Source organism: Callithrix jacchus, chromosome 1 (genome assembly GCF_049354715.1).
Source record: "Callithrix jacchus isolate 240 chromosome 1, calJac240_pri, whole genome shotgun sequence".
Classification (NCBI taxonomy): domain Eukaryota; kingdom Metazoa; phylum Chordata; class Mammalia; order Primates; family Cebidae; genus Callithrix; species Callithrix jacchus.
The window spans coordinates 31,432,915-31,460,651 of NC_133502.1; the positions used below are offsets into that span (position 1 = coordinate 31,432,915).

The 27,737-nt window shown below is 35.4% G+C and overlaps 1 protein-coding gene across 1 annotated transcript; it reads left to right on the forward strand.

Annotated features, from left to right (window-relative positions):
* Nucleotides 1-10,528: 10,528 nt before the first annotated feature.
* Nucleotides 10,529-15,680, forward strand: SLITRK1 (SLIT and NTRK like family member 1). The gene is made up of 2 exons (XM_035295159.3): nucleotides 10,529-10,877; nucleotides 11,322-15,680. Exon 2 carries the CDS (start codon nucleotides 11,375-11,377, stop codon nucleotides 13,463-13,465), a length of 2,091 nt encoding a protein of 696 aa, XP_035151050.1. The 5' UTR covers nucleotides 10,529-10,877; nucleotides 11,322-11,374; the 3' UTR covers nucleotides 13,466-15,680.
* The last annotated feature ends 12,057 nt before the right edge of the window (nucleotides 15,681-27,737 follow it).

Here is a 27,737-nt window from a genome sequence, read left to right on the forward strand (position 1 = left end):
ACTGTATTTAAAATAAGACTTTGCTAAATTTGTCCTCTTCAATCAAAATCTGTTATACCAAAAACTTTATGTAAGAAAACAGTAAGTTACTCTATGAGTTTTAGAATGCAAATCTAGTATCTGTTTTCACAATTTATTTTTAACATAGCTGTTCACATAGTAAATTTACTTTAAAAATATGATTCATGTTTTCATTGTATTTGAAATTTATATGCTGATATGTTTTCCACGCTAGTGAATGCACTTTTTTTTAAGAGTGAGAATTTCAAGCTATGCCACATTGGAAAATGGATTGAAGGGAGTAAAAAAACTAGGTTAGGCAGAGAATGTTACATACACAATGACAAAGAATTGAAATCCATTATACATAGAAGCTTATTTCTGAAAAATGAGTTACTATGTCAATTTTATTGAAAAAACAAATGAATCTGAAGAAGATTTAGTCAATTTTAAGTAATCATTCTAATAAGAAACAAACACATTGAAACAGAAAACCATATTTCAGAACACACATATGTGCATTTATATACATGTATGCGTGCATACTTATATTATGCAAATCAGCTACTAGGCAAAAGCTCACATCCTAGGCTTTATTGTAGCTATGTTTAAGAGAAAGGCTTTGGGCAATGCAAAATATTCTAGGAAAAGTATACCTTACTGTGATTTAGTTATGAACTTCAACTTGAAATAGTTGGCAACTGAGTATGTGTTGTAATTTTCAGATAAACCCATATACGAAGCTCTATTTAAAAATAGAAATAAATGACTGCAATAGAGATGACTGTCCAAGAAGAACAGGAACTAGCCTGCTAGCCTGGCTGCAGGGACACAGATACAGACGTAATGGCATTAAACTTAAAACTGAACTTGACTTCTAGCCATAAATCTCAATGTCACCTTCAAAGTGATGCTCTGAGTTTTCAAATATAATTACAAAATTTAAATTTGTTTTCTGCTGTGCATTCACAATAGTATTAGAAAACTCTGAAACATCATGGTCTCAGATTTAACCCTAGTTACCTACTTTTTTGTATAACTTTAATAAGCTGGCATTCGAAAAAAGGTGGATGGAATTTGGTGGGGACAGTGGCAATTTTTAAGCGAGAAGAGGTTCTTGTGGGTACATTAGTTATCAATACTTTCCTTCAGAGTGTCCCATGCAGAATTACCTCTTGAATTGTGAGTTCAACTTCCAGGATAAACCCTGTGATGAGAGAGATGTTGAATGACGAATTGTTCTGAGCATAATAATTCCCAACTCTAAAATTCAGTCTAAGATAAAACTCAATTTAAAAAGTTTCCATTTATAAAGGGTTAGTTTGGGTCATGTTACATTCTGATGGAGAGGACAGAAAATAAGTTCTCAGAATATGTACAGACTTTAACAATAGGAGTTACACACTGTTTAATAAAAAGTCATTGAATATTATGCCATTTGCAGTACATTGGGTTTTCATCCATTCTTAAATCTTTTACAACTTACTGTAAAACTAGTCCTTAACTGAATGTACACATAAATCTGTCTGGATTTTCCCATTCTCTTTTCATTTCTTGACTTCCATCAGTTCTCCTTAAAATGTGAAGAATTAATTTCATGTCTAATATTAATTGAAGGTTATAAACACGTATTTCAACAACAACCACAAATGGAGGTTAAATATGCTGTACTTTTAATTCTTATCATAGACATGAATGCTGCCCAACTTATACCTACTTTGAGGCAAGAAATCTGTTAATTATATAGCTTCAAACATGAATGATTCATGTCCAAATACGTTATAGAAACAGGCATGATCAGAATCTGTGAATTTAAAATTTAGGTTTTTAAATCCTATTTTAAAATTACCTAGAATATACTAGTTAGTACACTATTTATATCATCTTCATTTACATGTTACAAAAGAGAGAGATGTCCTCATTGTTAGGTATACAATGTAATTAATTTATTGTATGAATGTGGAAACTTCATAAAGTAAAATTGTGTGTTATCAATATTTACTACTGGAACAACCAGCATAAAACAAAACTTTTCTGGGACAACAGGCATGCATGGTCACCCTATTCACATTTTTTTTTTGTTTTGTTTTGTTTTTTTGAGATGGAGTCTCACTCTGTCGCCCAGGCTGAAGTACAGTGGCATGATCTCGGCTCACTGCAACCTCTGCCTCAAAAGTTGTTGGGACTACAGGTATATGCCACCAAACCTGGCTAATTTTTGTATTTTTAGTAGAGACAGGGTTTCACCATGTTGGTCAGGCTGGTCTCGAACTCCTGACCTTGTGATCTGCCCACCTCGGCCTCCCAAAGTGTTGGAATTACAGGCGTGAGCCACCATACCCGCCCCCCTACTCACATTTTAAGTCAGCCAGATTTTCTGATGTAGTCAATCAGAAAAGACATTTTGTAAAAAGAAACTGGATAGCTCACAGAATCCCTGGAAGGACCAGAGAAAGCTAAGTTGGGTAGATGGACAGGAAACAAAAATGGCACTTTAATCAGAATTGGCTGAAATTATGCCGTAGCATCTATCTGCTGAAAATGGGGCTGCTAATGCTCTAACCTGTGGTAAACCAGATTGCAACGTCGCCCCAGTCAGTCCTGGACCCTGAGAGCAAGTATGATGAAAACCATTGCCACTACTCTGCTGGAAACTCCACATTCCTGCCATTGCTACCTCTACGTGAGGTGTCCTTCTATTCCTCATCTCTAGTGTCACCAGTTCTCATTTCAAAATTCAAATATGTGAGTCCAATTGGCCAAGCCAAGACATTTGATTTGCCCTAGCCGCCATGGGATCTGGAAAAGTGATGAATATTTTAATCTTTTATAATAGTACATATGGTTTAGCTTCAAAGAAGTCTTAAAAGGTGAGAAACTGATCAATACTAGGAATAAGAGAATATTGCCCCATATGAAAAGTGTACATCAAACTATGATTTCCTGAGTTTCACACCAAAGCCTATTGTATTTTCACTGTTCCAGGAAACTGCTCATGTGTAATAATGCTTTTTCACAACCTAATAATTGCCATAAGTGTAAGAACTGCTAATTTTCAACTAATTAGGAAATACATATTTTCTACTTTAATAAATAATACTTATTAGGTATACAATACAAATAATTCATTGAACGAATGTGGAAACTTTAAAAGTAAAATTGTGTGTTATCAATATTTGCTCCCACAGTAGCCAGCATAAACTAAAACTTTTCTGGGGAACCAGGGATGCAGTCACCCTACTCACATTATCCTTTGTACTTGAAGAATTCAAAATGTTCCCAAGATTCCCATTTCTCATGATATTCATATCAAAATTAATTACTACTATATGGTGCTTTTACAGAAATCTTTAAAAAGATGATGTTGACCCTTTTTATTAGCTAATTACACACATGTCCCTTACATGATATGATTTAATGGCCATAACTAAAAGGTATCCACCTCTGTTAAATGTATCTCTCTACCTGGTCTGCAGTAGTGCATGCAATTCTACTTTTAGAGGTTTATTCTGCTTTTGCATTTTACATTTTTGCCCACAGTAGGCATTATATGATATATAATACTTGTGGTGTATATGAGTGTATCTTATCCACATGTGTGTGCTTGTGTCTGTGTAATAATAAATAAATGATTTTTAACATATTTCTTTCTTGGAAAGTGATGAAACAGAATATGGGTATAATACATTTTTAAATTAAGCACTGATCATCTCTATCACATGAACCCTCTCAAAGAAACACATCAAATTTTGGTTTGAAATAAGTACCAAGAAAGGTGCAGTAATAAATATAATAAGGTAATCAATGGGATCGAAAGAGAAATAAAGAGAGAAAAGTCTTTAATGGAAGAAAAATAAGAAAATTTAGCCCATTTAAGATTGTATTACAGCTCTGAAAGTATTAGCAGAATAACAAATAATATTTTTATGTTTATACGTTTTATAAATCCAATCAATAACGTAGAGTTAACCTGACTGGGTCTTTAGATTCATGATTTTTAATTATTTATATTCACAAGAGTTAATTTTATGATCCACTTCCTTTTGCAAAAACAAGAATACATTCCTATTGTTAGTATCATCATAAATTATTAGTTGTTGACCAGGTGCATTGTACTGTAGTAACTCTTTGGGATATACAAAACATATATCTCATTTTTCTAGATTAAAAATTATAAATATATGCATGATAATATATGATAAAATATATGAAGTGCATATTATGCATAGAACCCATGAAACCTAAAATCTACCTATATAATTCATAGGTCACATCACTTTCCCAAATCTCTGGTTTGTGAATTTACCTTGCCTCCAAGCCTTTTTACCCTTATGATCTGTTCCACAAAGTTTATCACTGACTCACATATTACCTTATTTCACTACTGGAGTGTACATCATACCATATTTTGTGTCTGGTACTCTGCTAGGTGTTAGATATTAAAAAACAAAAATCTGATCCCTCTCATCAAGAATGTTATGCTTTATCGACAACTCAGTCTTTCAAATAAGTTATTTTTTAAAACAAAAAAAAACCATAAAATTTAGTCATTTTTCTGTTGAATACCTTAAGGTGAAGTGCAGTGAGATGCATAGGTGGCTTTGTCTGGAAATGATCCACAGAAATAATATTAAACAAAAACATGTCTTAAAAATTGAAGAAAGTTAAAAAAGAAAATGTACTCAATAAATAATTAGAAATTGAACTGTGTTTGCTCAAGTAAATGAATAAGCATTGGCTTCACTTTAATGGTACTGAACAGACTTGAAAATATGTTAGCAGGGTGTGGCGGCATGCCTGTAATCCCAGCACTTTGGGAGGCCAGGGGGACAGATCACCTGAGGTCAGGACCAGCCTGGCCAATGTGGTGAAACCCCATCTCTACAAAAAAACAAAAATTAGCTGGGTACGATGGTGGGTGCCTGTAATCCTAGCTACTTGGGAGACTGAGGCAGGAGAATCACTTGAACAAGGGAGGTGCCCAAGAGATGGAGGTTTTAGTGAGTGGAGATCACACCATTGTTCTCCAGCCAGGATGACAAGGCAAGACTCCATCTCAAGAAACAAAAAACAAAAACATAAACATAAACAAAACAAACAAACAAAAAAAAACCAGAAAATATTTCAAGTAATTCTAGCATTGGCAGAGGTTTGGGAAAATGTCAAATCTCATTTATTGCAGATGGAGTGTAAATTGCCAAAAATTTGGGGAAGGCAATCTGTCAATTTATATAAAATGTGTTAATATTTTTCCTAGCCTTTGACATAGCAATTTACTGTGGATATTTGTCCACTCTAAAAGTCATGTTGAAATTTTATTTGCAGTGAGGCAGTACTGAGAGGTGGGGTGTTTAAGAGATAACTGGATCGTGAGGGCTCTGCCCTCATGAATGAATTAATCTATTCAATCTCAGGAGTGGGACTAGTAACCTAATAAGAAGGTGACTTGAGCTAGCACATCAGTTCCCTGCACACGATATACCTACATTGCCTCAGAAGTCTTCAGAGTTCCTGCCAGCAAGAAGGCCCTCACCAGATGCATCCTCCTTGACCATGAACTCCTCAGCCTCCATAACAGTAGGAAATAAATTTATTTTATTTATATATTACTTGGTTTTAGGTATTCCATTATATATAATACAAAACAGACTAAGAATTCTAATTCCAGGAACCTAAAATAAGAAAATAAATAATGATATTAACAGTGATTTATCTTTAAGGTGGTTCTCTGCTTAATTATTTATGAGAGTAAAAATTATAGAAAGAACTGAATATCCAATGGTAAAATAAGTTCCATGAATTATTTTGTGTCATACTAGGAATTAAGTCTCAATTAGATGTTTAGTAACATTAAAATGTTTCACAAATAAATCTTAAGTACAAAAAGCATGTTAAAAAGTATATATATATTTTTATATTAGTAATCTCTGTGATTTTCATTTTCTTTTTTGTTGTTTTCTGTGTGTCCTAAAACCTATAGAAGTAATATGTATTTTTCATTATCTTACAATCTAATCCATACTGTGTAGAAAACACAGACTTTTCTTCTGTGTGTCATTATCTGCAAGGTCTTGTGAACATATAGAAAGGCATAGAACGAGTGCTCAACAAGTATATACTTAAGCACCAATTAATATAATAAGCAAATATATATCCTTCTCATATACTTGTAGTATATGTAGTATTAGTGTAATATATAGCTAAGATTATTACTCTTACTGGAAAAACTTTTGTTTCCTTATTCATGTTAAATAACAAAAATAACAAATTAGAATTTCTAAACATATAAAATTATATTTTGATCAATATTCTTTACAATAAGTCCAATATAAGATTTATTACAAACATGAGACTATATGAGAAACTCAGTTTCACTCCAAATAGCCAAACCTATAGCCCAAAGTAACAAAAAATGTAAAATGATATAAACATAGAACCGTGATACGTTAAGCTACAAGGTAAAACTGTACATGTATTTTGATGTGTTCTACTGAGATTGCTATTTCTTTGATGAGAAATAAAAGTTGCTAAGTTTTAAAAAGGAATATACTGTAAAAGAAATATTGTAAAAATATTGTATTTGATTTGCCTTCAGACATTATGTAATTGTAATATGATAATTATCTTAGCACCCAATTCCTAGAATATTACTTATACAAAAACAAGATAGGAAAATTTGTATGAGAATTTTACATTCTAAGCATATTTGTTTATAGGTACAATTGTATTATATCCCTGTCTTAAAGTTTACAATTGTTATCTCAAGAAGAAAATATATCTCAATAACCCCTTTATCTTGTGAATAGAAGGAAAAGACAGTAGTAGATTAAACTCAGGACCATTGAATTCTCTTCTACAGTGGTTGTACTATTCACTATTTATTTCAAATTATAGTAAATATTAAATATGGTAACAATTATCCTGAGTCCAAATGTGAAGTCGAAGGGAGGCAAGAGACACTAGGTCTGTTGTAAAATTATTTTTAAAGTGTTTTGGATTCAGAAAAAAAAGAGCGTGAAGGGACCAAAAAAATCACAAACTCTAATATATAATAGTAAGGAAACTGATCCACAGAAAGCTAAACTAGGGTCATAAATGGCATTATACTAAGAACAAAGAGAGACTTAGTAAATTAAAAGTTTAGCTCAAGAATCTGTAGCTTTGTTACCCTAACAAAATCAACAGATGCTGTTTAATCTTGGTAAATTTCTCAATGTCATTCAGTCTCAGTTTCCACATCTATAAAATAGGATCAAATTCACTATTACCAACCAGTTATCTATAGTTACTTTGGGAATAAAAAGTATTGTGGATAAGGGAAGAGTAAAGATAGACTGCCTATATATAATTTTGTATTTGTTAAATGAAAGTATTACTTTTACAGTTAAAAATTAGAACAGTAATTTTTAAAGTTATTGGGAAGATTAAATAAAATTAATAAAAATGTTATGAATTCTCTTTTATTTTAAAAATTTAGTGCACATGTGGAAATATCTGGAAATCTGATGCCATTTGGGAAAAAAAAGATAACTGACAACTTTCTTTTTAACTTGAAAAATTCTTTACTGAACAGCAAACATACACCTTTTCTTGTTTGAGAGGAGAACTTGTTTGATGAAGATTAGAAACGTGTGAATATTTAATGACACAATTGAAATCTTTCTGGGCACAGCCAAGACATTAAACTACAGCCCTGAGCAAATATTATCAATCATCATCACCATCATCTGGAATGTCCTTTATCTTTAGCTACTGAGATTATCTGTTAAGAGAGGCAAAGCAACTGAGGAGTTCACTTGACCTCAAATAGGTAGTGTAGAGTCCTTCTGAGAAGAATTCATGCCTAAGAAATATTCCTCTAAGGTATTAGAAATATTTAGATGACGTATAAGTCCCATATATTTTTATTCTTCACCAATAAATTTACTGTTGAACTGGAATAGTTAGGCTTTGAAGTTGTGTATGGTTTTCTAGACCATTTTATGTCTCTAAAATATATTTATTATAAAAATAGTTTTAAATTATGATAGCTATTATAGAGGACACATTTCAATAGACTTACATGTGTACCTCTGTATTTTGCTTGCAAGTTTGTATTGGAGATCTTCATATGGGAGGTATAATCTTAATCTTTTCTTCTCAGGTTTAGCTGCTCATCTGGGAAGTACCACACGTTTTTCTTAGAGTACAGAGATAAAAAATTATTTGAAAATGATAGAATTAGAAAAATGTTGTAAGATATCTGAATAGGAATATCCTGACTGTAAATTTTCTATTTGTGATTGGTGTGGTAAGAGGAAAGAAAAAATAGGGGATGAGAGAAAGATACAGAGTTAAAAGGTAAAGAGGAGAATGAAATATGGACATAAACTGTAGGTTATCTAAATTCATTTAAAAGTGTTGATTTTAGATTATTCTTTCTAAACAGCCAGCATTTTTTTGTTTTCCTTCTGAGTCTTGCCTGCCCCTATCAATCACAAACACCATAAAGCTGACTTCCTTTCTCAGGGTGGTTTCTTGGAACAAGATGTGGTACACCTGAGTCCTATTTAAGAAGAAACAGAAATATTATTTCTTTCAGTTGAACTCCTCCACATATGCAGTTCAAAACTGCGTAGCATTTCTTTAATATACTGATTTCAAATTGATTAAATTCTTTTTTTCACTCTTTACATATTGTAATGGGTCAAATTAAATAAGAAAGGAGTTATTTCAGAAGTGTACCAGGATTCTAAAAAAGATCTCTCTACTGTGCACATGTGCACACAGGAACACACACATGCATGCACATACACACACAAACTGAGCTATCTTCATCCCCACCTCCCTTCACTGAATTTCACCAGAGGACTACAACAAAAATATTTTGTCATATGAAAACATTATATGTAGATAGGAAAATTTCCCCACCCACCTAGAAATTAGCTGCTGACCCAGAAAAAAAAAAAAGATCTTGTAAACATCTCTGCACCTTCCCTAACCTTGGAAATTTCCCCAATCCCAGTCCTTTCCCCCAAATTTTTACCCCCATCCTTCTCAAAATGCACACTTCCTTGAACATTTGCTCTTTTGCACAAAATATTAGCAGGTTTGTAGTAGCTGTCCAACTTACAAAAGATCTAATTAAAAAGGAAAGTGGTGTAAACATATCCTCTCTGCTTTGAGTGCAGAAACGACCAAACAGTAATTCTATTTAAAAAACCTAAAAATTTCCAATCCTAAAATGATCTATAAATATTTTGAAACGTATTGATGGAAAAGGTGTCGACTCTGAAAGGAAAGTCAGCAAAACGGACTTCACAGAAGCAGTATATTCACGTTTGTTTCCCTCCCAGAAGATGATATTACTGGATTTTCATAAGCTCCAAGTTTGGAATCTGGTGTTTCCTTCACTGAAAAAAGCCTGAGCTTCGTGTTTCCCCAGCATCAGTGACCCAACAAGCATCTGCGCTAGGAGGATCTGCTGGCTACCTGCAGATAGCGTTCGCGCTGAGCTTTAGAGACCAGAGATTTCTATCTCTTCCTTTCAAAATGCAACTGGTTATTTACTTGTAAACATTTAAATTAGTCCAAACTGATGTGGAAACTTTGTCAGGGGGGTGGGTGTGTGTGCGCGCGTGTGTGCGTGCGTACATATAGTGTGCGCGCGCCTGCCTGCCAGTGGGTTTTTAACAGCACTCACAAATCATCTCGGGATTTTTCCCTGCCTCCTCCCTTCTTTTCCGGTTCTCTGTTAAAGCTTTGGGATTAGAATCAAAGACTTAAGCATGCATTGTGTTTTCACCCTGCAGAGTTAAATAATATTCAAGAAATAACATCAAAGAACCTAACTCTCAAAGATCAAATTGACTACGTTTCTGCAAGTTTTAAAAAGTATATATCTAATTTATATACCTTGCAACAAAAAAATTCATACTCGTTTATGATATTATGTAATACATATGTTCCGAAGGCCACTTTCAACACACCAAAAAAAAAAAAAAAAGGTTTCAAATACATCAAATAGCATAAAACACTGTGCCGCAGAGAAGGAAGAAATGCATTTAAAGCACCGACGAAAATGGCGTGCAGTATAATTACCTCAAATTGCTGTTCGCTTGACACCCTGACACTAATTTTATTCAAGCCATTGGGAAATAAATGTTTTAAAAGCACTCCTTTCCGAATACTGGAGCTAGTGGGGGCTGTGAGCTCGTTAAGGAAAGGAAAGGGTAAAGTTTCCAGCACGCAAAAAAAAAAATAAAATAATCCATTTAAAATAAGCGTCTATGTAGATCGTCAGCCTTTTGTGCCCACATTTTTAACGCTTGCCCTGTACGTGGATTGATTTTTTTTTTTTTTTCAGCACTCTCTAGCCAGATGGATTTTTGCTACTGCAGATCAGCAGAGGGTGTCAGATCTTTCAGAGTGCACCAGGCTGGAACGAGCAGAGCTTCTTAGCAACTCTCTTCTCCGCCCCCTCCCCTCATTCTCGCGCTCTCTTCCTCCCTCAGACAACTCGCCCCCCGCCCTCCGCCCCCCTCCACGTAATTCCGAAAGAGCAGAAGAAAGAGAAGGAGAACAGGAAAAGAAGAGCTAGTAAGCGAGAGCGAGAGCACAGGAAAAAAAAAAAAAAAAAAAAAAAAAAAAAGGCTTAAGAGGACCGAAGGGGAGGAAAGGAAAAGGATGGACAACCACAAAACGCAGCGATTGCGGAAAATTTCCAGCGCCATTGGCTGGGCAGCGTGAGTCCTTCGGTCGGGCGTGATTTCAGCACCGGGGGGACTGGACAGCACCTCGGGGGGACTTCTGGGCAACCCGCAACCACAGCAAGAACTCCACCAGCAGCCTCAACAACAGACGCCGCGGAAAACCCTGCTTTGTATCAGAGAGGCAAGGTCAGTCCGACGCACAGCCATGCACAGGCGGTGCGCCCGTACTACGCTGCAAACCCTCTGCTTGTTTCTCTAACATGCACTTGCTTCTAATTACTAGCATTGTTTCATTTCTGATCAGTGAGGATTACTAGATGAAATTCTGTAAGGGTGTACTTTTAATTTCTATGTATATATTTAACTTCTTTTTCTGTTATTTTTAAAGGGTTGTGGGGGAGTGGGTTTTTTTTCCTACTTTTTTTTTTTTTTTTTTTTTTTTTGCTTGCCTTGCACTACGTGCCTGGATAGTTTGTAGATATAATTATTGACTGGCGTCTGGGCTATTGCAGTGCGGGGGGGTTAGGGAGGAAGGAATCCACCCCCACCCCCCCAAACCCTTTTCTTCTCCTTTCCTGGGTTCGGACATTGGAGCACTAAATGAACTTGAATTGTGTCTGTGGCGAGCAGGATGGTCGCTGTTACTTTGTGATGAGATCGGGGATGAATTGCTCGCTTTAAAAATGCTGCTTTGGATTCTGTTGCTGGAGACGTCTCTTTGTTTTGCCGCTGGAAACGTTACAGGGGACGTTTGCAAAGAGAAGATCTGTTCCTGCAATGAGATAGAAGGGGACCTACACGTAGACTGTGAAAAAAAGGGCTTCACAAGTCTGCAGCGTTTCACTGCCCCGACTTCCCAGTTTTACCATTTATTTCTGCATGGCAATTCCCTCACTCGACTTTTCCCTAATGAGTTCGCTAACTTTTATAATGCGGTTAGTTTGCACATGGAAAACAATGGCTTGCATGAAATTGTTCCGGGGGCTTTTCTGGGGCTGCAGCTGGTGAAAAGGCTGCACATCAACAACAACAAGATCAAGTCTTTTCGAAAGCAGACTTTTCTGGGGCTTGACGATCTGGAATACCTCCAGGCTGATTTTAATTTATTACGAGATATAGACCCGGGGGCCTTCCAGGACTTGAACAAGCTGGAGGTACTCATTTTAAATGACAATCTTATCAGCACCCTACCTGCCAACGTGTTCCAGTATGTGCCCATCACCCACCTCGACCTCCGGGGTAACAGGCTGAAAACGCTGCCTTATGAGGAAGTCCTGGAGCAAATCCCTGGTATTGCGGAGATCCTGTTAGAGGATAACCCTTGGGACTGCACCTGTGATCTGCTCTCCCTGAAAGAATGGCTGGAAAACATTCCCAAGAATGCTCTGATCGGTCGAGTGGTCTGCGAAGCCCCCACCAGACTGCAGGGTAAAGACCTCAATGAAACCACCGAACAGGACTTATGTCCTTTGAAAAACCGAGTGGATTCTAGTCTCCCTGCGCCCCCTGCCCAAGAAGAGACCTTTGCTCCTGGCCCCTTGCCAACTCCTTTCAAGACAAATGGGCAAGAGGATCATGCCACCCCAGGGTCTGCTCCAAACGGAGGTACAAAGATCCCAGGCAACTGGCAGATCAAAATCAGACCCACAGCAGCGATAGCGACGGGTAGCGCCAGAAACAAACCCTTAGCTAACAGTTTGCCCTGCCCTGGGGGCTGCAGCTGCGACCACATTCCAGGGTCAGGTTTAAAGATGAACTGCAACAACCGGAACGTGAGCAGCTTGGCTGATTTGAAGCCCAAGCTCTCCAACGTGCAGGAGCTTTTCCTACGAGATAACAAGATCCACAGCATCCGAAAATCGCACTTTGTGGATTACAAGAACCTCATTCTGTTGGATCTGGGCAACAATAACATCGCTACCGTAGAGAACAATACTTTCAAGAACCTTTTGGACCTCAGGTGGCTGTACATGGATAGCAATTACCTGGACACGCTGTCCCGGGAGAAATTCGCGGGGTTGCAGAACCTAGAGTACCTGAACGTGGAGTACAACGCGATCCAGCTCATCCTCCCGGGCACTTTCAATGCCATGCCCAAACTGAGGATCCTCATTCTCAACAACAACCTGCTGAGGTCCCTGCCCGTGGACGTGTTTGCTGGGGTCTCGCTCTCTAAACTCAGCCTGCACAACAATTACTTCATGTACCTCCCGGTGGCAGGGGTGCTGGACCAGTTAACCTCCATCATCCAGATAGACCTCCACGGAAACCCCTGGGAGTGCTCCTGCACCATTGTGCCTTTCAAGCAATGGGCAGAACGCCTGGGTTCCGAAGTGCTGATGAGCGACCTCAAGTGTGAGACGCCAGTGAACTTCTTTAGAAAGGATTTCATGCTCCTCTCCAATGACGAGATCTGCCCCCAGCTGTACGCTAGGATCTCGCCCACGTTAACTTCGCACAGTAAAAACAGCACTGGGTTGGCGGAGACCGGGACGCACTCCAACTCCTACCTAGACACCAGCAGGGTGTCCATCTCGGTGTTGGTCCCGGGACTGCTGCTGGTGTTTGTCACCTCCGCCTTCACCGTGGTGGGCATGCTCGTGTTTATCCTGAGGAACCGAAAGCGGTCCAAGAGACGAGATGCCAACTCCTCCGCGTCCGAGATTAATTCCCTACAGACAGTCTGTGACTCTTCCTACTGGCACAATGGGCCTTACAACGCAGATGGGGCCCACAGAGTGTATGACTGTGGCTCTCACTCGCTCTCAGACTAAGACCCCAGCCCCAATAGGGGAGGGCAGAGGGAAGGCGATACATCCTCCCCCGCTGCAGGCACCCCGGGGACTCGAGGGGCGTGTACCCAAATTCCCGCGCCTCAGCCTGGATGGGCATAAGTAGATAAATAACTGTGAGCTCGCACACAACCGAGAGGGGCTGACCCCTTCCTTAGCTCCCTCCTGGAAACAAAGAGCTGACTGTGGCGAGCTGGGAGTGCTCAGCCAGCTCGCTCTTTGCTGAGAGCCCCTTTTGACAGAAAGCCCAGCACGGACCCTGCTGGAAGAACTGACAGTGCCCTTGCCCTCGGCCCCGGGGCCTGTGGGGTTGGATGCCGCGGTTCTATACATACATACATATATCCACATCTATATAGAGAGATAGATATCTATTTTTCCCCTGTGGATTAGCCCCGTGATGGCTCCCTGTTGGCTACGCAGGGATGGGCAGTTGCACGAAGGCATGAATGTATTGTAAATAAGTAACTCTGACTTCTGACAAAAAAACAAAAAGTGCTGCATGGCTCGCATGGAATCCACGCGCTCCAGGGACTCTGCCCGCCCCCGCGACTGGAGACATCATCTCCTTCACAGCACCCACCCTCTTACCTGATAAGTTCCATCGTATCAAACTTTCTATAAACAAAATACAGTATAATCAGAAAGTGCCATTTCGCCATTATTTGTGATCGGTAGGCAGTTCAGAGCATACGTTTACTGTGAAAAAAAAAATGTAAAGGTTTTATTTAAGACATTTGCATGGCTAGTCATCAGTCCATTTTATGAGTTAACAATGTATTTTGTTGAAGGAAGTTTTTAGGGGTTGTTTTGGGTTCTTTTATTTTGATGGTGATGTTTTATTTTATTTTATTTTTTGAGGGGGACTTTTAAAAATACATATCCAATAATGCCTTCCATCTGAATGTAAAATAAGTACCCATGATTTCTATTATAGTATCAGTGTAATTATTTAAAAAATGATTTTGAGGCAGTTAAGCATGACCAATTAATGTCACTCTAGTGCTTAGGCTGCAATCCTATGGTAGCAATTCTGTGCTGGTATAAATCTTACTTATAAAGTAGGAAAAAAGAACCGAGGAAGCACGTGAAACTTACTAATTCTATTTGAGGATTTTATAATGGCATATTTTTTCAGTATTAAAGTGAAAATGTTTTCAACTCTGGGTCCTTACATTTTTCCAGCTTCATATTTGCAACTGGTAAATTGGATTTGCGGTGGAAGAGACAGGGGAGGGAAACGGTTGGGGGTAGATTCCTTCCTGAGCTACATTAAGGCTCTTTCTCTAATCGCCTTACTTAGCTTTTTACCCTTTAAGTAGCTCCTCCTCCCCCGCCCCCACCCCTAACCCCACCCCCACCTCGACTCAGACTTTTCAGGCTTTGCCCAGTCCATAAAGGTCTTGCCCCAACACACCCCTTCGTTTTTTCCCCTCTCCAATGCGGCAGTGAATCCTTTTATTAATACTGGAAATCCCTCTCTGCTGCTTTTGTTGGTGCTGCCCACACTGCAGATATATTAAGGATGTTAGGAGAGATTTGATTTAATTGACTCTGCCTAGATAGGTCTCATTAAACAGAGTGGAGATTTCATTGGTCAGCACTCTTCAATGAGAGACAGACCTAATGACTGGCATTTGAGATGCTGCTAGCATTTTGAATTCAACATCTGCTGAAAACGGTAAAACTAATTAGTGCCCACCCACCTTCCCCGCCCCAGCAACTGCATATTGAAATTTGTTAAAGCACTCATCTTTATGGAAATTAATCATTATCCTAAAGAAGTGTTTCTCTCCTATCATCCGGATTTCTGGTTGTGGCCCAGCAATTAACAATAACAGCGTTGAACTGTTCGAATTTTATGAACCAATGTAACTCTGGCCTCAATTATATTCCTCTGGGATTTCTAAACAGCAGTTAAGCTACAAAAAGCAAACAAAACCACACATATTGATGGAGTCTGCATTCCACCACATATCCACCCTTGAGAAATATGTCAAAAGACTGCAGACCATAGATTTTGTTTTTAATATAGGATTATAAATCAGCTAATGAAAGATCCCAGAGCAGTTGTAAGTAGATTTACCATCTAGAACTCATATTCTAAAGGGAAGTGATTTCCCAGAACAGTGATGTTCTGGAATATGTATTATTTATTTTAACACTTTTTAAATAAAATCTTTATTATAAACCATGACTATTCCTAAGGCCATTCATCATTTTCTCTCTTGATTCTTTTGTTTGTGGACTGCATTTCATGACAGTAAACCTGCAACCTAATCTCCTCTGTTATTATGGGTTGTTTTTATTAATTTCTCACAGGATGGATTTTTTTTTTTTTTTTTTTTTACAGAAAGTACAACTGGGTCTTGAGCAATTGACAGATTTGTGATGAAAAAATTGGGGGAGAAGAGGCATACATTTGACAATGTTGTGACCTTTAGAAAGAGAAAAAAAATGACAGATGTAGAAACAACATCTATGGTGGAAGGTGACATTTAAAGACAGATATCTAGTGAGGTATGTTAGTAATTTTGAAACTGATACATGACTAATCTAGGTCAGGAAACTAGAACTTTGCATAGGAGGTGTGCATAGAGGCAAGAACTTTTCTTCATTTTAATTAAAAAAGAAATTACAATATAGAAACCAAGATTAAAGGAGTAAAATTATTTTTAAATAGTAGCTTCAATGGTTTTGGAGTAGTCCTTGTGTGCCATGCATGTGCTAAGTGGTTTATATAATTATTTAATTTAATCTCTTAACCACAAGGCAGTTTAGTAAGATGCTATTTCCATTATACAGATGAGAAAATTGAGGCTTCAGAAAAGTCAGCAGTAACTCTGGTCATACATAAGTAGTGGAGTAAAATTTAAATTCAATTTCCCTGATATTCACAGAACTTATATTTTGAGTGTGTAATCATACACATATATCTGATCAAGTTCTTAAGGCAATCTTTAAAAAATACGCATTTAGGAAAATACTATATAACAAATTAAGGACTCAGGTTGTATGTTCATAGCCAAATATGTATTGGTGGCTCTTTATATTTCCAATATTTCTTGCAGAAATAGGAATTTGCCCTTCATTAAGTGGAAATAACTTCAGTGTGTTCTCCAAGAGTAGTATATAAGAAGACATAGCACAAAAGAGAAAAAATGAGTGTGTTAAATGAGTGCCTAAATTATATATATTCAAATGATTGAAACTAAGTCTTCTATATATTTATTCTAAAATTTTAGGACTATCAGAATATTTTAATAAATAATATATGTTAAAAATCTATGCACATAAGATATCCAATAATTTCATGTATAAGAATATTTATTATTTAAACTGGCAATGTTTTATTCATTTTGATAAAATGTCTCTGTAAGAATTATGTAATTAATATACATTAGTTTTATATACATATATGTTAGTTTAGTTTATGGGATACATAATACATTTGGTCTCACCATGTAACTTTCATTTTAAAGTACTTAGCATCTTCTCTTTGTTGTCTTTACATAAAATGCTCATATAACTGTAGTTGCTATGTGCATTAGTTGAGATATCTTGTTTCTAGTTAAATCATTCTGTAGTTTATCAAAGTAAAAGAGATTTTAGTTGTGCTCAATGGAAAAGGAGGAAAGAAGGATCTTGTTTAGTTACATTGCCTAAGAGAAAGTAGTAGCTTCTGTGGCTGCTGCTGTAACTAAGAATATCCTAGAATTTAAGTTGTTGCCATAGAAATTTATTGTTTGACCATTTTTACATGCTTACCCAAGAGGATACTGAAATAGCTAATATAACATGAACACAACAAGATTTTTTTCTTAATATTTATATTAGATGTATGTAGAATTGTCAGAAATTTTAATGTGTTGCAGTTATATTGGTGGTTATAAGACAGCTTGTTAATTTAGCTTTTTCAGATTTCTAATAATGTTATTTAGTAGATAAAGTGAGGAAGATGAATTTGCAAGGGTGAACATGAAAGTTCTGTTTATAATGTGTTAATGTAACATTGAAAATAGTGGTTTCTAATTCAGCAGTTCTGCTAACTAATTTACAAATCCTGTTTTTATTTGTACACTTAAGGAAAAATAGAAATATAAAATGTGATAAATATTTAATTTTAGCATGTATTAACTTTTTATTCATTTTCTCTGTTTTTGAAATCTATTCATTTAATCTAAAAGACCAACTCGACATGATATCAACAGACATAGTTCATGCATACTCATGATTTTTAAATTATATGATTTGCTTTAATGTGGCCCTGAACCATAAAGAGGTCTAAATTAAATACCTTTCTTATAATTCATGTCATTTTCTTTCATCTATAGCCTTACCAAGATGTTATTTTAAAAACGAACATGAAGACATACAAGAATTTCTTCTTGACATTGAAAAGAAATCTGAGTGGTTTCATGAAGCCACCTATTAAAAACGAATTTTGAAATGTGAGCTAAATTTGTTGTGACCTATCACAATTTTTTATGATCTATTAAAATTTGATCAGATTTCAGAAAAAATTGAATAGCTAAGATAATAAATGTTTTAAAATTGTTTAAAAAATGAAATAAACCACTGAAGAAATTGTCTTTGATGATTAAGCCCAGTATACACTTTTACCTCAATTGACTAGCAATTTCATTTTATTGGCTTAGACCTCAATAGCCAATTAATTACTCTTTTCTCATTTACCCGATAATAAATACTATGTTACACACTTGAAATATGTTTAAATTTTATACTTGAACTTCACACAAAGTTTATTGGAGAATTACCTAATTGTTTGAAGACTTTTGAATGTGTTAGACATAAATATTCAATTGGCAACATTAATTGGGCCCTTGCCACATGAAAAATATTATAGAAGCTCCTTGGGAAAATAAAATAAGCTAATTCAAACCTCAAGTAGTTTATGCCTTACAAAGGTGAGATACATACATCATTGGAATTATAGCATAGTGCATATGTGGCAGTGTTTGAAGAGTGCCACTAGAACATTTTGTGTTTCTTTCAAGTAATTTAGGTTTTGAATCATTTGAAAAAGTGTAATCATTACATCAGTTTTATTAGCTGGTGTAAATACTTGAAACCCTTAAAACAATGTTTTAAATGAAAGAAGTAATTTTATTACTTCACTAGTCTTATTTTCATTTCTTTTTCTGTGAAATGGGAATAATTCCTGCTGTTTTATAACTTCATAAAGAGTTTTCTAATAAGCATTTTAAAAAGAAGTAATAAAACCAGTTTTTATCAGGACAAGTGAATGACTGATAATTTTTCAATTTTAGTTATCTGAGAAATCAAAGATGACACTGGAAAATTAAATAAAATCTTTTATATTATAAGAAGTTTAGAAATAGTCTCTGGGCACTTAGGTTTGATTTGTGTTATATATATATATATATATATATATATAATAGATTTAGGTTATAGAAGCTTTAATATAATATTGTATATAATTTTACAATTTTACTGTAAATCTAATAATCTCCTTGCTATTTTTTGTTTAGTAAAACTTATTCAATTACTTAGTAGTAATGTCCAGATGCACAAGTCCAAGTGTTTAATAAGCAGAAAGGAGTAAGCTGAGGCATGCATTTACTCACTTATATGTCTTATTCTCTTTGCTTTCAACTCCATTTCTTTTCTTGGCAGAAGAATACAGGAAGGAAACATGCTCAGCTGTAGCATATCGATAGAAAAAGTCAATATATAGTGAAAAATGAAAATGCCTCAAATATAGATGATAAATGGCCACTCCACAGCATTATCAAAGAAGCAGTCTTTTGCTTCCCAGGAAAGGAGGATAAGTGGAAAAGGATCACTAGAACCATAAACAATAATGGCTGTTACCAGATTCTGTGACACTGATTGTGCACTTTTCCATTTTAAATCAATATCTTGTTTAACATTTTCAAGCTGTGTATGAAAGAAAAAAGAAATGCACATTATTATGATAGAAATATAATTTGAATAATATTCTGTGCTTATATAGAATTTACTGCCTCTTCCGTAAAATAATAGGATTATAAAATAGGACTTTGAAATTATGCATTGCCTCTATACTGTTGCAGAATCTATACATTTTAGTCCAGGTATTATTATTTATTTAAAAACCTGTCATATAATTAAAATAATCCTACATGACTAAATTATTATATCTGAAATACTTTGTTCTGTTAAATATGAAATGGTATCATACAATAATTATGTACTAATTCATGTCCAGTTAGATAAATTTTATAGCGAATCTAATTCAGTTGTGTATCCAGTTAACTTACTTCATTGGGCATATTTATCATCAGTGTGTTTTTTGGTAGCTTATACAGTAAGTGACTGGATATGGCATATCCATAACTAAGTTGATATTAACGTCAGTGAACTCCGTGTTTCTAAATCATGGATGTAAATTGGCTTAACTAGTTATCAAATGAATACGAAGAGATTGAAATGACTAAATTACTTAAGTAAATACTTTAATGCTGTTAATCCCTCTGTTCCCTGAATGACTAAATGATTTCCTAAATCTCAGCACATCCTTTAATGAGAGAACCCTTAACTTTTTTCTTGATCAGAAAATGTTATTGTTTTATTTTTTAACAAATGTTTAATTGGATGATATTTGTTTTTTTCACCATACCAGTCATCTCCCCAACAATCAAATTTCCTGTTACTAGCAGTAATCTCCAAGAATTGAATTACATGGAATGTCATGTTACTATTTTAACTCAAAATTTATAACATCAAATTAAGAAGAAAGTAAGATGAGAGCACATTGGAATATTATTTGCATGAGCATGACATTATTAATAGCCATTCGAAAGATATTTTTGCTACAATTTTCTACAAAATAGAAATTTTTTTCAGTATTTTTACATGGATAGCTAGTATTTTGCCTTTTAAATTTCCATTCCTGCAAGCCCAATTTACACACCTGAAGAGTAATTAAAATGCATATGTTGATGAAAAGAGTCAAACTCTGTAAAATATTTTAAGAGATTTATTCTGAGCCAAATATGAGTGCCCATGGCCTGTTACACAGCCCTCAGGAGGTCCTGAGAACATATGCCCAAAGTGGTTGGGGTACAGCTTGGTTTTATATATTTTAGGGAGGCATGAGACATCAATCAGAAATATTTAAGAAATACATTGGTTGGGCTCAGAAAGGCGGGCCAACTCAAAGCTGAGGCTTCCAGAGTACAGGTAAATTTAAACACTTTCTGATTGACGGTTGAGTTTATCTGAAGACCTGAAATCAATGGGAAGGAATGTTCAGGTTAAGATAAAGGATTGTGGAGATCAAGTTTTATTGTGCAGAGGGATCTCAGAAGACTTCAGAGAGAGAGCAGGTTGTAAAATGTTTCTTATAAGGCCTAAAACGATGCCTGGCTCTTAGTTGATTATCTCTTGGATCTGGAAAGAAAGGAAGGAAAACAATCTCTATAGGATGTGGATTTTTCCCACAAGAGATTTTGCAGGCAATTTCAAGGTATGGCAAGGAAATAATGTTTTGGGATTAAATATTTTTTTCCTTGTCTTGTAATGTTATGCCAGAGTCAGACTGAAAAGTAAGTCACAATATATAGGGTCAATTAAAACCCATTTGATGAGAATTTATACTTTGTAGGGCAAAACTCCCTAGACCACTTAGGTAGAAATTTGGGCAAGATAAAAAATTCTTACTTTAGTCCATAAGTAGACTGGGAACAAGATTATTCTCTTTTATAAACTCAGGATTTTTAGTTCATAATATGTGAAACTAGTACAATATAGTACCAGAAGAGAAATTTCAACCTGTATTTATTTATGTTGCCTTTTAAACCATGAATGATAAATATTTTCATTACAGCTTTTAAAATAAAGTGAGTTCTTCAGAATATAAGTCTCAGTAGTAAATGTATCATATAGCCAAAGTGGTTCGAGAAGGCAAGATAGCCTTATGTCAGGGCACTACATCTTAATTATACCAAATTCAAAATCTGAAAAGGAACAGGAAAACAAGTGGGATGGTAGCAGTTTTACTTTAATTGTTAGAACAATCATATATGATCCAAAATTCCCACTGCTAGGTATAAATCCAGAAAAAAGGAAATCAGTATATCAAAGAGATATCTACTCTCCCATCTGCAGTATTTACAATAGCCAAAATTGAATCAACATATATTTATTAATCATTTACTATATGCTGGACACTTATGCCAAGATTCAAATACACAGAATAGACTATACTTCTGTTTATCTGAATTTGCATTCTATAGGGGATTACAGAAGAACAAAACAATAAGTAACAGATAACATAAACTTGAATACTGAAGAGCTATGAATGAAATAAAATGATCTCCTTTATTTTAGGGTCATTAGAGAATTCCTCTCTGAGGAGATAAAACTGGAATTGTGTGAAAGATGATAAGAAAGGAACAAGCATTTTAAGATATGGAGCAACAAAGATTTTGGAAAATAAATCACCAAGTACAATATATTGTAATTTAAAAATGTTTGAAAATTAAAAAAAAAATGGCTAGAGTCTGGCCCCATAGGCAGACAAACATAGAGAGGCAGAGATAAGCCAGAAATTGCTTTATAGGTTATAGCAAGGAATTTAGATTTTATTTCAAGTATAACAGGAAGTTTTAAACTCACAAGTAGTATTATCAAATTAGTATATTTAGATAACCACTTAGATTTCTTTTCTTTTCTTTTCTTTTCTTTCTTTTTTTTTTTTTTTTGATGGAGTTTCACTCTTGTCTCACAGGCTGGAGTGCAGTGGTGCAATCACTGCAACCTCTGCCACCCGGGTTCAAGCGATTCTCCTGCCTCAGCCTCTGAAGTAGCTGGAATTACAGGCACCTGCCACCATGCCAGGCTAATTAATTTTATTTTTTTACAGGTGCCTGCCACCATGCCAGACTAAATTTTTTTTTAGTAGAGACGGGGTTTTGCCATGTTGGGCCAGGCCAGTCTCGAACTCCGGACCTCAGGTGATCTGCCCTCCTTGGCCTCCCAAAGTGCTAGGAATATAGGCATGAACCACTGGGCCCAGCCCACTTAGGCTTTTTAAAAAGTAGAATGAATTACAAAGTCAAAAGACAAGACAAACAGCTACTGTTGCAGAGTTTGGGTAGGAGATGACAGTATCTTGGACAGTAGTGAAAGCAGTAGAGATGAACAGAAATGCCAAGCTAGGGGAAGATTATTGGTGTGGGGGTCTAAGGAAAAGAAAATACGTGTGTGTGTGTGTGTGTGTGTGTGTGTGTGTGTGTGTGTGCGTGCGCACGCGCTTTAATCAGCCATCTTGACTATGCCTTTTATTGAGAGAAAAAGGCTGGAGGAAGCAGATTTTAGGTTGTAGAGTTAACTTTAGTATTTACATTTGAGATTGTTTATTTACATATTCTGGGTAGGCTGCTAATGGAAATATGGAACTCAAGGAGTATTTAGGAAGTAAAACATGAACTTAGAATTTAGCATTACTCTTTTATTGATGCTGCATTTTACAGATTAAAATCTAAACCTTTGGTTGCATTTAACTGGTGTACTTTATCTTCAGGGCAGATTTATTGAAAATTAAAATGTAAACTGGTTTTTAGACACAACTAATGTAGAAAAGGTATGAAACATGTATGATATCTGTAATATTTGCATATTTTTACCCAATCCAGAAATTAGTAAGCTATAATTTTCTGAAAATCAAGTAAAAAAAGCTAAAATGGTGTGCAAAAGGATAAAAACAGATTATGACATAAAGGTATAATGTAAACCTTAAGTTGAAATGCGTAAGTTCTGCTTTAACAGGCATATTTTGGAATGAGAATGAAGTAATTAACCTTATCCATTACTACATCCACTACCACTGACTAAAGACTTAGACTTTTATTTTCTAACAGGAAAGATTTCTGCCGAAGTAGGGTTACCTTTAGTAATCAACACAAGAATGAGAATCGGATTATATTTATTTGGTAGTTAGTTGAATGTTGGTTTCTGTTTTGGAAGGTTTTATTTTACCTTTGCTTGTATGGAACTCTGCAGTTTGACAAGCTCTTAAAAGAATTATGCACAACATTTGGTATTGAGTCCAACCTTTGAATAGGCAGCACAATTTTTGTTAAAAAATAATGTTTTCTTTATAAAACCATTTATGTGCACATACCATTCAGCTCTCTATCATTAACTGTCTCTAATCCCTAACAACCTAAGTATTACTGAACTTAATCTTCTAAGTAAATTGTGATTACTTTTTTTAAAAAAAATTTTAGTACTGCTGTAATTCAAATAATAGTTGTGGATATTACATAAGAACAGTTTTCCCTCTTCATAAGGCTCTGAGTAGCTTTAATTATTTCTGTAGAGATTTGATACCATGTTGTAAATACCCTGCTTATTTTTAAAAGAAAGTTAAAAGCTGAATGAAAGCTTTGGTTAGTTTCTCATAATACAACCCCATGGTACTACAGAATTCAAAGCCCTTGGAATTATTTAGGGGACCACAAAAATGAACCTACAGGCAGAGGGTCTTAATTCTGGATTATATTCTCCTCTAACCAGTTCTGTAAGGCAAGGCTCTTAATTTTAATAAACCTCAATTTTCATATTTACAATGAGACTGTTGGGCTAGAATCAAACTGTCAGAAAACATTTTTTGTAAGGGGTGAGATAATAAGTATTTTGGGTGTTATGGGCTAATATGCAAAATCTAGGATATCATGTAGTTATATACCTAAGTATATTATGTAGCTATTATGTATAAAATAAGAGAGAAAACAAATTCCCAAACATTTTTATTTGCAAAATTTAAACTTATGGGCACACAAATTTGAATTTTATATAAATTTTATGTCATTAAATATTATTTTTAAATTTTTTTCAAGTACTTAAAAATATAAAAGGCATTTTTTGCTCAAAGGGAGTATAAAATCAGGTCTAGTATCAGAACTGATCTGGAAATTTACCAATCCCTAGAGTGACCTAACTGTAAGGTACCCTAATAAAACTCAAATTGGATTTTTATTATATATGTTCATTAAAATGTCTTCAAAATATTTTATTTTATGCAAATTGTATACAATTTCCAAAAATATATAGAATATTTATATATATTTTTTCTACTAAATTTATATATTTAAAAAATTATGCCAGTGAATTCATCAAAATGTTATTATAAATGTCGTATAGAAATAGGCCTGGACTAGAACCATAGTTGAAGAGGATTGATAGTAAATTCATCATTTTTGATCAATGGAATGTTCCTAGACGTCATATATCAGTTAAACTCCGCCATTTTGCCTCTTAGTGCATATGCTTGAGCCCACTCGCCAGACTTCTCAGGTCTAATTATTTAGAAGCTGCTGATTACCAGCTTCACGTTTTTCTGTTGGGGGACTGCTTGTCCCTGTGGCCAGCTGCAACCAATTATTTTAAAGAGATAGCTAACAACTGCCTGACCATCACATGATAGTCACCTGACATTCCTGATGCAGGGTTGGAAGGGACGGGTCTCTCTCCTGCCCTGCTCCTGTCTGACTAGCTAGCTACTGTAACATGTAACTGTATCATTTCTAATATAGCTCTGGGAACTATCAACTGTGAACTTAACCAAGTTACTAATGTTAGTTATAGGATTTTGATTTTCTTACCTGTAATACATGAATGACAACAATAGTACCTACCTCATGCAATATAATAAATATATTTATGTGAATATGAATGTGAAAACGTCATGAATAAGAATATAGTAATCCTTAAAAGGTGTGGAGACATTGTGAAGTTTCAGAAAGTATTTGCTATTTATTAATAGTAGATAATAATTTTATAATTTAAAAAATTTCTCTAAATAATCCTATCAGGTAGGCAATTTGTAAAATCACTATTTTATAAATAAAGAATAAGAAGATGAAAAAAACTTGCCTGAGAGTACCCTGCTAAGTGTCAGAGCCAAAATTCAAATCCAGGTCTGAGGGACTTAGAGGCATTTTAACTCGATCAAAGACTGTCAATGTCTATCTACCTAAATCTTCTATGACACTTTTCTTACATCCACATGCTTGTTGTTTCCCCTGGGATGATAGATGTATACTATTTTTTTTTTTTTGAGTCAGAGTCTTGCTGTGTTTCCCAGGCTGGAGTGCAATGGCACCATCTCGGTTCACTGCACTATCCACCTCCCGGGGTCAAGTGATTCTCCTGCCTTGCCCTCCTGAGTAGCTGCGAATACAGGCACCCGCCACCACACCCAGCTACTTTGTGTATTTTTAGTAGAGACAGGGTTTCGCCATGTTGGCCAGGCTGGTCTCAAACTCCTGACCTCGTGATCTGCCCACCTCAGCCTCCTAAAGTGCTGGGATTACAGGTGTAAGCCACTGCACCCGGCCTGTGCTATCTTATAATCATATTTCTCCATTCCATATCTACCATGAAGTAAATACATGCATTTTAGAGTTTAATACAATTAAATTCACATCCTCCCTCACTTGTTCTACTTATTGGGCAGTAGCTGATACTCTGAAATGTTATTTCTCTTCCTTCTGGGCATCTACCTACTAAGCTTCATCTAAATCTCTTCATGGTAGCTGATTTTAGCTAGTCTGTAGAAGAAAACAAAAACACTGCAAACTACATAGCACTAGGATGTGATGAAATGATTTAATAAAAAATTTTTTTGCCAGAGGTGTGATGAGTTAAAAAATTTAATAGCAGTGTGGTAGCTTAAACAAGTGAATGTTTCATGCTCTCGTTTCAACGGGACTGTTTGGCAGAAAGAATGCTTTCTAGTCCTTCATATTATATATGAATAAAATACGCTAAGGAGCCAAATCACCTTTTTTAAAAAAATCAATCAGAGATTTAAAAATTAGTTCTTTTCAATCTTTATCTTTGAAAAAATTTTGTTTATCTATCTCACAAATAGTATTTTATATATATTTATGTGATACAATGGGATATTTTGATATATGTATACATTGTTGAAAGATTAAAGCAAGCTAATTAACATAGTCATTCCCTCTCATACTTACCTTTTTTTGTGTGTGATGAGAACATGTAAGATCTACTTTTCTCCATTTCCTCAGCAAATGAGACTAGAGGATTTTGTCTTTTTACCACTTTTCAGTTGTTCTACAGTATTCTGACTCCTGGTTGTTCAAAAAAATTCTTCCCCTACCAAATCAATTATAGAATTGGAGCAACTATTGTATTTGATTTTGAAAACTCTGTATTCGTTGTCTTCAAGGGTCTTTGGTTTATTTTGCTTGGCACAACATCTACTAATGGAAGTACCTATTATGTCATTTCTAAAATAATGCTAATCGTCCATACTATCAACAATTCATTTTGCCTTCCAGTACTAAACATGAAGTGAGCTAAGATGGCAGAATATATTTGCTTAAGATGAAAAACATGCTTCCCTCTCATGACTTCCGTGTAATCTATGTTGACTCTGCGATTTATAGAACTGTGGTCCATGACTCCAGAGGTCCAAGTAATTTCAAAATCTGCGGCCTCCAAAAAGGATTTCTTGATTTTAAAATTTAGAGAAATGCTGCATTAAATAACTTAAGTAATAGTTCTTACAAGATTTCAGATTCTACGAGTATATATTCACAAAATCCAATACAATATTCTGTTTCTATGAGAAACATATGATATATTTCCCACACTTATTGGCCTCACAACTCATTACTTTCCTGTCATTCATATCACCTTTTTTTTTTTTTCCCAGAACACTTATTAGAATTGCAGCCCAGAAAAAGTAATTGTCTTACTTAATCTAGAAGGGGAAAAAGACAAGAAAACAGACTCAAATCTTAGAAAACTGAATTCATAGTGGTCTAAAACAATAGGCTAGCAGGCGATTACTTCTGAGAGAAAACTAATAATCCAGGGAACAATAACAACAAAACAAAAAGGGAAGTTATTGCATTTATTTTCTGCTGCTTTCAGGCCTTTCTATGTCCAGTTGCGTGCCATTTACCATAAAGAGCTTGGCCTTTCTTCAATTGCGCCATCTGTTGAAGCACAGAATCACATCACTACTTTATGACCCAGTGGTTAAAAATAGCTTTTTCCCCCCACTAAGACATAGAGGACATACCATGAACAAACTTTCTGTACTAATCCAGTTCTGGAAGACTGATCAGTTTAGCAGTCTCAAGGAAATAAGATTAATTGGTCACAATAGTGTATATTTTAAAACTGCACAATTCAGAGTTCCCCTTGTCTTTAATGAATTTGCCTTTTCCATACATAGATTTCATAAGAC

Bases quoted from the DNA above. Each gene is read 5' to 3' on its own strand.
- SLITRK1 (XM_035295159.3), top strand. From the start codon at position 11,375: ATGCTGCTTTGGATTCTGTTGCTGGAGACGTCTCTTTGTTTTGCCGCT.